General features: G+C 43.6%; 1 protein-coding gene across 1 annotated transcript; it reads left to right on the top strand.

The window, feature by feature from the left end:
* The first annotated feature begins 73 nt into the window (after positions 1 to 73).
* nol12 (nucleolar protein 12) lies at positions 74 to 2271 on the top strand. The gene is given in 6 exon segments (NM_001141416.1): positions 74 to 248; positions 572 to 677; positions 836 to 884; positions 1053 to 1207; positions 1302 to 1396; positions 1701 to 2271. Coding segments are annotated over 6 exon segments (732 nt in total). The 5' UTR covers positions 74 to 135; the 3' UTR covers positions 1915 to 2271.
* Positions 2272 to 11835: the final 9564 nt, after the last annotated feature.

The following is an 11835-nucleotide window of genomic DNA, read 5'->3' as shown; positions in this document are numbered from 1 at the left end:
GAGAGAATGGCCACAATTTCAAAGAACAAAAGTGCTTGGGAGGTTGTCCCAGTCGGACCACATTGTATGATGCACACAAAGCAAGGACTTTTTAAGCGAAAAGCCAGCTGAAAAACAAGCTCACGTGTTCTCAAAATGAAAAACATGAAGAACTGGAATAAAAAGGAAAAGGGGAAGCATGAGAAATTTAAACCTGGATCTAAGAAAAGAGAGAAATGTGTGGTCATGTTCAACGATAACGAGCGACAGTGAGTTTGGCACATTATAAACAGCACAGGAGTCCCTCAACGCATAGGAAGCTAACCTTAGTTAACTATAGAGCATATCTGGCTAAACATGCTAGATTGCTAGGTAGGTCTCATTTACATGGTCAGCTTGTATGATATGCATTCATTGTTGATAGAGAATCATAAGCCAAATCATCCTGCCTCTCTGTCTTTGAGAAATGTGTTTAGTGGACCTCTAAGTTGTCATTAATTCTATCAGTTAAGTATTGGTGAATGCAAGAAATTGACCACAAGTGACTTGTCATGAATGTACTCATCAATTTGACTTATCGTATCTCCTGCAGGGAGTATCTGACAGGATTCCACAAGAGAAAGGTGGAGAGGAGGAAAGCGGCAGTGGTGGAAATCCAGAACAAGATAAAGGAGGAGCAGAAGAGAGTCAAAGAAGAGGTAAACACCGGCTAAGAGAAAGCACAAGATTAAAACCCAAGTGTTAATTAAATAGACATGGTGTGTAAAACTTGTCACTTTAGTAGAGTTTTTGATGAAGGGAATACTAACAATGTGGACAGAAGGGGGCATGAAACATATTTACTCTTTAATTCCAGAGACACAAGGAGTATTTGAAGTTGCTGCAGGAAAGAAAAGAGGCTCTCGGTGAGTTTGAGCGAAATAATTAAACATGTCAGCCAGGCTTGACAGAATATTGTTGGCTGCCTTCACTTGCCCTTATCTGTGTTTTCAGGATTAACCAGAAGCAAACATGTAGTGTCAATCCATTTCATCTGCTTACTTACTCTTATTGTTATGGTTAACTCTCCACAGATGAGGATGATGATGAAGAAGATGAATTGGAGGATGTGATAACGGGCACAACCGAGTCTGTACAGTACGATCACCCCAACCATACTGTTACCGTAACAACCATCAGTGACCTTGACCTCACGGGGGCCAGCCTCTTTACGCCAGCAACCAATCAGGTAAAGCATTTGTTGCTGATTTCCACGTCCCATGTTCTTATGTTTTGAAATTGTTTTTCTGAAAGGTATTCAAACTGTACATTTTCTTTTGAAGGTTACTGAGGACGGTGAGGAGGAGAAGGAGGTGGAGGAGCAGGAGAAAATGAGCGCTATGCCAAAGAAATCTGGGAATCCCATCCTCAATAAAAAGTATGTTCTGTTTATCCTCACTCACATTTAATGAAAATCACTTGTACTCTTTCCTTGTGTTATTAATAATGGTCAAATTCACTGGAGGATTTAAAAAACGGGTAATCATTTATGCAAATTGCATTATTCCTCAACAACTGTGCAATATACCCTGCTAATGAATAGTAATGAGCCCCCAATTCCTGTTCTATTCTCATTCTGTATTCAGTTCTGACAGTCTAATATGATGCCTATATAACAATATGAGCACTGTGGTGGCAAGTTATTCTCACACGTTATTATCCCACCTTCTCCCTCTCTGCAGAATCTGCTCACTGAACGCCTCGCTCCACGCTCACCAGACGCAGCGGAAGGGAAGCAGGAAAGGGAAGCAGGAAGGCAAAGGACGAGGCCGGCCAACAGACAAGAAGCCAGGTGCCACAGACAAGAAGGGTAGAATTGAGAAGAACAGAGTTGGGAGGACCAGCAAGAAGCAAAGACGCAGACTGACTGGGAAGAGGGTACATCACAAGGACTGAGAGTTATGAAAAAATTGATTTGCAGTGTCTGTCTGGCCTCTTTGTTTGGTCAGGATCCTAAGCAGCCATAATGGACATTTAGAGTTTCTATGGTACCAGTTGGGAAAGTCTACAGAGCAAACAAAATCACAAATACACAAACTGCACATATTCATTCTCATTGAAAGCCAATGTCTGCTCGATCCAGAGCGGCCGTTTCAAACACTGTTTTGTCTTAACCAATTGGACACGGCCTGTCTGTTTCCTTTGTTATGCTCTCTCCTTTCTACATGTTTGTTTATACTAACTGCTTTGGTATGTTGTATCTCATACAATGTGTATATGCTCAAAGTTTGATTAAAAGAAAAGAATATATAGGAATCACTTGCTTTAGTATTTTTTTATAAACCATTAGTCTGTGAATCCCTCTAGTTCTATAGCCTATTGTTTGATAGGAAACCTGACTCCTCAGTCAACATCCTTTTCAGAGCATCAGAGAATAGATCTTTACGTGTGTGTTTCTAGACATTATAGTACCCCATGCCCTCATTTGTTTGATAGATTTCAAGAAATGTTGTATAGTCAAGGATCTTAGTGTATGCTAATCTCATACCTTAGCAGTGTTTATTTATTTACACTAACCTGAGCTAACGCATGCCATCTGTCACAAGCAGTTCATTTTGCTTTCTAAAGCTCATGATATCTAATACAACCTTCAATAGAGTAACTGTCATGCAACTGACTCCATATTGGTTCTAGGTCTGGCAGACTGATAGGTTCTCTGTAATGTTAAGCAGAGCCAACATGGCAGTCAGAAGTGCATCAGTTTCATCCATTGTCGGAACAGCCAATCGGATCCATGTAAGAGTAAGAGCCTCAGGGGGATTGTGAGCAGGGGAAGAGGCATGTGCTGGGGGTCTGATGGACACTATATTATCTTTCTCTAAATGGAATATTCTCAGTTTAACTGACGGCTGAGAACTCTTCTGTCAGGTATCGTTGAAAACCTCTTCCTCTCAAATTTAAAAGAGAATAATTAAATGGAAAATAATACACATTAAGAAATCTAGAAATTCTTTGACTTGTATTTAGATTTTCGTGGCTGAAATGTTTTTAAATTGGGATGTTACCGAAGTGCTCTCGGTGACGTTTAGTAATGATATTAATGATATGCTGGAAAGACTTCTATCATCTTCCTTTCTGTATTGTGTTTCACTATATCCTCTTGTATAATTAGTTTTCACTTAGCTTAACTGTTCCGTTTAATCGCACTAACCATGAAATAATAACTCTTGTGGATCAAATATGCTACAGCATTGCTTCCATCTCTGCTACATCTTCCTACTACAGCTACACTGTAATAATATCCCACCAATGTCTTACACTGTGTACATTTCATATACATTTTGAACGGATTTTAGCTGTTTTTTTCTCCTTATGGACTACTGTATATTCTTTTGAAATCCACAATTTTTCCTGAAGTACTACTGGTACTACTGTTTTACTACAACCACCTTTTCTACTTTGTGGTGTTTTAGGCTCATTAAATACTGTGTTTGGTTTTATCTGCCTTTACACCCTGTGTTGTTCCTCAGTGTTCTCCGAGGGGTGCGATGAGTGAGCACCTGCCACCTCTGGACACGCCATGCCCCTCTCCGGCGATGACCTTATCTGTCCCAAGTTCCAGCCCAACATCTTCGACTCCTCCCGTTGCCACGACTGCCTGCGCCAGAAGCACCTGCACTCGGGCACGAGTACAGGCACGGGTACAGCCGAAACACTACAGCTGAGCCTCACAGCGGAGAAGGAGCCAGGGCAAGCCACTGGACCTCCACCAACACTACTACCAGCACCACAGGCAGTGGAGAGAAATACCAGTGCCAAGACAGAGGGAGAGGGGATTAGAAGAGTGGTGAGTGATAGGATTATCTGGGCCTATACAGACAGGTGGAAGGTAAGATATGGGGTCAGGGAAAGGGTCAGATAGACATTGAGGTCAGACAGTCATGGATCAATACACAAGAAGAAGTAAGGGAGATGGCTGAGTGGTAATGTTGACTTTGAGTCTACTTAAACTTTGGCTAGCAGACTATAGTTTCGGAAAGGGAAGCTACTATATTTAACCAGTAACACTCAGTGCTGAAGATGGACTACAAAGTGCTCAGTAACAGACGTTGGTGAGGTATGACCCTGTGTTGCGTGCTGAGTGTAGTGAATAAGGAGGAACGTATGAGGAAAAAAGATATGAAGAGGGCGGTGAAGAGAATGCTCCCATTACAAATGAATGAAGGGAGATCATTTACTGCCCTTTTGGGAATCACTGGTAACATTATACATGAAGGCAGGTTACAGAAAGCACCGGCCGGCCCACTTCTACACATAGTCATTGCAAAGGCACATTCATTTATGAATGTGCCTTTGAGGACACGACTGTTTATTGGTAGCATAGCACTCTCCTTGTTTTGCCTTTGATTGCCACAAATTAGGCAAATATACATTTTGTGGAAGTCAGATCTTATCTCATTGTTTTTCATTGCTGTATTACATTGCAATACCTTTTGTATACCTACCTAGTACTATGATATTATCAAGTTGTTGTTGATATTGCTATTAATTCAAGTCAAACTGAAGATTAGAATATGTATTTTAAGACAACCCGGAAGGGTTGTATATGTCAAGAAAGAAACTGCTATGAAATAATAATGAGGAGAACTACAGTCTAGGTAGAGTTACAACGGTGTAACTCTAATCGAGCGACAGACAGAACGTGTGAGTATGAGAGGGACGTCTTAAGGAACAGAAGGGTGAGACAGAGGGGAGACACTATTCATGAACTTCCCCATATGGACATGGATCTATAAAGAGAGACTTGGAGGTGTTGTGTTCAGGTTTGATAATGATGACTGTGTTAAACCTGTGTTCATTGTTAATATGTATCTGTAAATGAATGAGGCATTGTAGGCCTAGTGAGTTACATTGTGCTAGTTCCAACAAAACCTTTAGTTTCTATGGCTGCTCACTCTCTTATCTTGTCAGTGTTTGCTTTTCTCTCATAGTACAAACAGTATTTGTCGGTGTCTGGTATTTGTATTTTGTGAAAATGGACATTGAATTTCATTTAACCAGAATTATTGACAATTGCAGAAAGTGCTAGTTAACATGGTATTACACTTCAATACATTGTCATCTGTAGCCCCATTGGCTGATGTTCTGTTTTTGTTTGCCGTATGTTGTGATTGGTCTGTTTGTTCTCGATGACCTATCAGGAGGACTCTGATGGCCTGTCAGTGGTGAGCAGCTTCTGTGATGTCAGCGGAGATCAGCTGGGTTACGAGGAGAGCTCCTTGTGCATCCTGAGCCCTGACTGTGACCTCTACATCTGTGACGGAGACGACGACGACAGCACTGACAGGTTCTCTTCAGAATCTATTGGCTCTAGTGTGTGTCTGAGATAGAAGCTCCACTAAGGAGAAATGTTTAGTACAAAATAATGTTTGTTTTCTCTATACACTTGTGTTGAGATATCGTTGGAGACTTGGCATTTTATTGAGCTTTATATTTAGGTATTTTGCAGGGGGGAAATTTCATTTACGAACTAGGCACAAAGAACTTCAAACAAGAAACTCATTGAGCATGCTTTGTAAACCAAGTAGTCAATGAGCCTCATGTTGCGATTCTAGAGGGACAATATATACAGTTGGAGTCGGAAGTTTACATACACCTTAGCCAAATACATTTAAACTCAGTTTTTCACAATTCCTGACATTTAATCCTAGTAAAAATTCCGTCTTAGGTCAGTTAGGATCACCACTTTATTTTAAGAACGTGAAATGTCAGAATAATAGTAGAGGGAATGATTTATTTCAGCATTTATGTCTTTCATCACATTCCCAGTGGGTCAGAAGTGTACATACACTCAATTAGTACTTGGTAGCATTTCCTTTAAATTGTTTAACTTGGGTCAAACGTTTCGGGTAGCCTTCCACAAGCTTCCCACAATAAGTTGGGTGAATTTTGGCCCATTCCTCCTGACAGAGCTGGTGTAACTGATTCAGGTTTGTAGACCTCCTTGCTCGCACACGCTTTTTCAGTTCTGTCCACAAATCTTCTATAGGATTGAGGTCAGGGCTTTGTGTTGGTCACTCCAATACCTTGACTTTGTTGTCCTTAAGCCATTTTGCCACAACTTTGGAGGTATGTTTGGGGTCATTGTTCATTTGGAAGGCCCATTTGCGACCAAGCTTTAACTTCCTGACTGATGTCTTGAGATGTTGCTTCAATATATCCACATAATTTTCCTCCCTCATGATGCCATCTATTTTGTGAAGTGCACCAGTCCCTCCTGTAGCAAAGCACCCCCACAACATGATGCTGCCACCCCCGTGCTTCACGGTTGGGATGGTGTTCTTCGGTTTGCAAGCCTCCCCCTTTTTCCTCCAAACATAACGATGGTCAGTATGGCCAAACAGTTCTATTTTTGTTTCATCAGACCAGAGGACATTTCTCCAAAAAGTACGATCTTTGTCCCCATGTGCAGTTACAAACCGTAGTCTGGCTTTTTTATGGCTGTTTTGAAGCAGTGGCTTCTTCCTTGCTGAGTGGCCTTTCAGGTTATGTCGATATAGGACTCGTTTTACTGTGGATATAGATACTTTTGTACCCATTTCCTCCAGCATCTTCACAAGGTCCTTTGCTGTTGTTCTGGGATTGATTTGCACTTTTCGCACCAAAGTACGTTCATCTCTAGGAGACAGAATGCGTCTCCTTCCTGAACGGTATGACGGCTGCGTGGTCCCATGGTGTTTATATTTGCGTACTATTGTTTGTACAGATGAACGTGGTACCTTCAGGCGTTTGGAAATTGCTCCCAAGGATGAACCAGACTTGTGGAGGTCTACCATTTTTTTTCTGAGGTCTTGGCTGATTTCTTTTGATTTTCCCATGATGTCAAGCAAAGAGGCACTGAGTTTGAAAGTAGGCCTTGAAATACATCCACAGGTACACCTCCAATTGACTCAAATGATGTCAATTAGCCTATCATAAGCTTCTAAAGCCATGACATCATTTTCGGGAATTTTCCAAGCTGTTTAAAAGCACAGTCAACTTTGTGTATGTAAACTTCTGACCCACTGGAATTGTGATACAGTGAATTATAAGTGAAATAATCTGTCTGTAAACAATTGTTGGAAAAATGACTTGTGTCATGCACAAAGTAGATATCCTAACTGACTTGCCAAAACTATAGTTTGTTAACAAGACATTTGTGGAGTGGTTGAAAAATGAGTTTTAATGACTCCAACCTAAGTGTATGTAAACTTCTGACTTCAACTGTATACTTTCTCACTCCCTCATTCTCTCCCTCTCTCCACCATTATATCACCATCTCCTCTTCACACTATCTCCTCTTCCAGCTGTCGGGACCAGAGTGTCTACGCTGATCTCAGTGGCTCCATCAGTGCAGAGGACCACTATCTGTCTCTCCGGCACCGCTCAACCCACCTCACCATGAACCACCTGGACCCACCACCGCACCGAACCAACCCCAATGCCTGGATGGAGGAGGACAACAGCAGGGGCAGGATTGGCAGACACTCAGGTGAGGACTGCACTTAACCACATGTATCCTATTACAGCCATAGGTGTTATTTACATGATGATGTTGTCAGGTACCTGTGTTCAGGTTGAGGTGGGACTTATTGATAGTAGTGTGGAAGTATCTTGTAGAACTGTGTTGTGGACGTCCTTAGAACTCCTTGGAATGTATCAATAATTACAGTGTTTAGTATACCATGTGATGGAGTGTTTTTCTTTTTTAGGGTTAAAAGAAGAAAGGAATCGTGAAAGTGGCTACTTCTCTCTGGGGAGGGCAGGAGGAGCCCGTTCTCTCAGGGATCAGAGCCCTCCTCCCGTTTACCGCCATTCAGAGAGGGGACATCCCCTCTACAGCAACCGGAGCCCTGAACCCAAAGCTACCATCCCCTTCAGGAACCCTAACCTGGGGCTGGCCTCGGAGAGGTTAAACCCAGAGATACTAAACCCAGACCTGCCTCTGGAAATCCCTGAACCTCCTGACGCATTTGATCTCACCATCGAGGTTGAGGCTCAGGTGGGCCCTCGCTCCCCAAGCCCCACCCCTTTTAAGATAGCAGAATCCCTGGCCTCCACTAACCGGAGGGGTTTCAACAGCTCATACAGTAGAAGAAACTCCCCTTCCTATCAGGAGTCTGGGAAGTTCAATTCATCGAGACAAAGCTCCTCTCTGTCCCGCTCCTCTTCACCCTTACGAAACACCTCCCCATTCAAACGAAGTGAATGTACCACCTCCCTCAATAGGCGGGGCTTAGACTCTGAGGGCTGGTCTCAGGGGTGGGACCAGACTTCTAGAGGTCCCCCCCAGAGCTCTTATGGACGAGGTGTTGATATTAGAGGCTTGAATAAAAACGTAATATCGATGGCCAGTTCAGTTGGTTCCATATCACAGGTCAACTCTGTTGCATATTTTAAAAGTGCATTGCGCAAGAATGAGACAGACAGCTCCTTAAATGGTCGTGGACGTGACACTCGAAGCTCCGCCCCTTCAAGGAGGGGTTACGAAAGCCCCAGACAATCTCTGGTCCGCAAATCTGAAACAAGTAACTCCTTAAATGGCCGTGACAGCAGAAGCTCATCTCCCTCGAGGAGGGCTTATGACACCTCCAGCCAAACCCTCCTTCGCAAATCTGATGGGAACAGCTTGATAAATGGTCATGGTCGTGAAAGTCGCAATTCCTCTCCTTCGAGGAGGAGTTACGATGCCACCAGCCAGTCCCTCCTTCGCAAATCTGAAACAAACAGTTCTCTCAATGGTCATAGTCGACACGGCGGCCGGTGTGGCTCTCCCATTAGGGAGGGTTATGATGCCGAAAGACAATCTCTGCGGAAATCAGCTTCTAGGAATGACTTAAGTGTTCATGCCTATGAAAGTAGCTCTTCCCCTTCTAGACGTGGCTTTGACACTCCTTGTCAATTCCTGCTTTGCAAAAGTGAGACAAGTGGCTATGGAAATGGTCGAGGTCGTGACAGTGGAAGCTCCTCTCCCTCTAGGAAAGGCTATGATGCCCCGAGCCAGTCACCTCCGCGCAAAAGGGAATCCAACAGCTACCTGAATAGTCAAAGTCGAGACAGTCGAAGCTCCTCCCTTTCGAGAAAGGGATATGATCCCACTGGCCAATCACTGCTTTGTAAATCTGAGACGAACAGCTCTGTCAGAAGTCAAAGTCGTGATCGTCCTACCTCCTCTCCCTCTAAGAGAGGCTGTGATACCCCGAGCCAGTCATCACTGCGCAAAAGTGAATCCAAAAACGACCTGAATAGTCAAGGTCGAGACATTCGGAGCTCATCCCCTTTGAGAAAGGACTATGATGCCCCTGGCCAATCACTGCTTTGTAAATCAGAGACGAACAGTTCTGTCAGATGTCGAAGTTGCGGTAGTCGTAGCTCCTCCCCTTCAAGGAGGGGCCATGACACCCCCGGCCAATCACTACTGCACAAATCTGAGAAGAGTGGGGCCCTCAATGGTCGGAGCCATGACAGTCGCAACTCCTCTCCATCCAAAAGAGGCAGTGACCCACCAGGCCAGTCACTCCTCAAGAAAACCACCAGTGGTGGTGACTCCAGCCTCTCTTACCAGAGAAAAAACCCTTCCGGTGATGCTCGGCCTGACTCTAACCCCTCCCCTGGCGCCTGGCGAGGCTCCACCCACTTCCTACATAGCACCTCCCCATCCAGAGAGGGCAGAGAGAACAAAACATCTGCCCCCTCTCAGAGGGCCTCTGCTGTCACCTGGGAAACCACCAGGAGTAGCAGTAGTAGGCAGGGTCTGGAGACTCGTAGCTCCTACCCAAACACAAAAGGATTGACCAACCGCAACCTAAGTCCCTCCCCTCAGATGCAAAGGCACACCTCGTCCCAGAGTTCCATGGAGTCCTCGGAGTCTGGCCAGTTGTCCGGGGAGTCAACGGAGAGGAGTAGGGAAGAGTACGCCATGATGGCTGATCTACCAAAGATCAAGCCTGTCCTCCAAAGGGAGCGGCTTGGTCATGTGGGACAGACTCCAAACCTACCCTCAGGGAGACAGGAACTCTTCAAACCAGCAAGGTTAGGGTTTTCCATTGTTGACCGCAAGGTAATGCTGTAATAGGAAGTTGTAAGTGGTTTCTCCCTCTGTATTTCAGCTGTGACATCAGTATTGCGTCACTGACAGTTTTTAAATTATTAATATGTTGTATCTAAAGTCACGTGTCTGATGTTTCAGCCACTCCCTCTCCAAGCATCCCTCCAGAGAGTGGCTAGATGACTCAGGGGACCTAGAGAGAAACCACATTGAATGGAAAAATGGCAGCAGCGGTAGACTATCTCGAGCACACTCGTCCACCTCTTTGCACATGCAGGTGGGTTGTTCCGCCAATTCAGTGCCTTTTGAGAAGTGTACTGTAACTTGGTCAAAATAGACGTTTTATTTCACCTATTTTTAACATTCTTTCATAAAGAGCACATGTTCAACTTCATGAAAAACTAGTTTTCCCATCTCAAGAGGTTAAATAAAAAACTATAGTAAGTGCCTATTAAGTGCCAAATAAAGTAACAGGGTTGACCATAACCGGGTTGACGATTTCATCTTAAATCAGCCATAAATCCCCTTGTGACAGGGGGAATGGAAGCTTGTTGTGTGCAACACGGAGTGACAATTGAATACAAACATAAAACTGTGTAGCCTGTCTCTCTATGGGTTACAGGGTTGATGTGTTACGCTCAACCCACCCAGTTTTACACCACAAAACACCAGAAACATTTACACTAATAATTACAATCTCATCCTTCACAGAGGCCCAGCAGCCCCACTATAGAGGAGGAGGCCAGTCCATGGAGGGCACAGCATAGCTCTTCCTTGGAACAAATGCAGGTACAGGTCTACTTGTGTGTGCTTTCTGTAGCCTATATCAAATTGTACATGTTTTATGGAGGTTGTCTAATTTAATGCAGAAGGCGGCCCATGTACACAGGTCATTAGACTCATTTTCCTTCGGTTTACATAAACTAAACTTCCTCTACTAAGGGCCATGGCATGTATATGCCTTTTCTCATTTGGGTAAAAGTCTGTCCTCCCTCCTCTCTCCTCCGTGATCCGGAAACCGTTGTGGCTGAGGAGATGTCAATTCGTTAGTAGGCGAACGGAAGAGTGTCCTTCTCGATAGCCACCTTTCATCGAGGATAGTCATGTGTATCCTACCAGAGTCCTTCGCAGAGGAGTTTAGAAATCTGCCACATCCCCTTTGAACCAGCTTTCGTTTTGTCAGAGGAGAAAAGCATGCACGTGTTTAAAAACAATATACTACATATCGTTTTCTCTATACATTCTACACATTCCCTCTCTTCACTGCCTCTCCTCGATTACCTTTTACCTTTTTCAAAAGGAGGTGAGAGAGGATGGAGGAGAGAGGATGCAGAAGTTGAGCAAATCCAATTGAGAAAAGGCCAGAGTGCACATTCACCTGCCCACATCCAAACTTCCTCCAATCCTATTATAGAAGGGCTTTTGCGTCTTTAATATTGAGTATTCTAGTATTCAACATCTAGTATTTATTTACTCACACGCTTATTAGTGTACAGTATATCTAATCTGAATGTTTAGTTTTACAATGTTTTCCTCCTGCATGCAGTCTAATTTGTTTACAATGTTACAAACATATATCGGTCTATTTATTCAGGTTATGAATTCAAGAACTTGCGATAAACTGCTTTTATAAACTGGTATAGGTTTGCTCTGTTCAATTCAAATGCAGTGTGACTTCAATGCTTTCTTTTATCATTCCTACATTTAATTCAGACTTTGAAGTATGCCGGTGGGTTGTAGGTCTGTTTCTTTCACCTGAACCCTTCATAGAGTGAGCTTTGTCTACAGTG

Source organism: Salmo salar, chromosome ssa06 (genome assembly GCF_905237065.1).
Source record: "Salmo salar chromosome ssa06, Ssal_v3.1, whole genome shotgun sequence".
Taxonomy (NCBI): Eukaryota; Metazoa; Chordata; class Actinopteri; order Salmoniformes; family Salmonidae; genus Salmo; species Salmo salar.
This window is presented reverse-complemented; position numbering and strand designations above follow the sequence as displayed.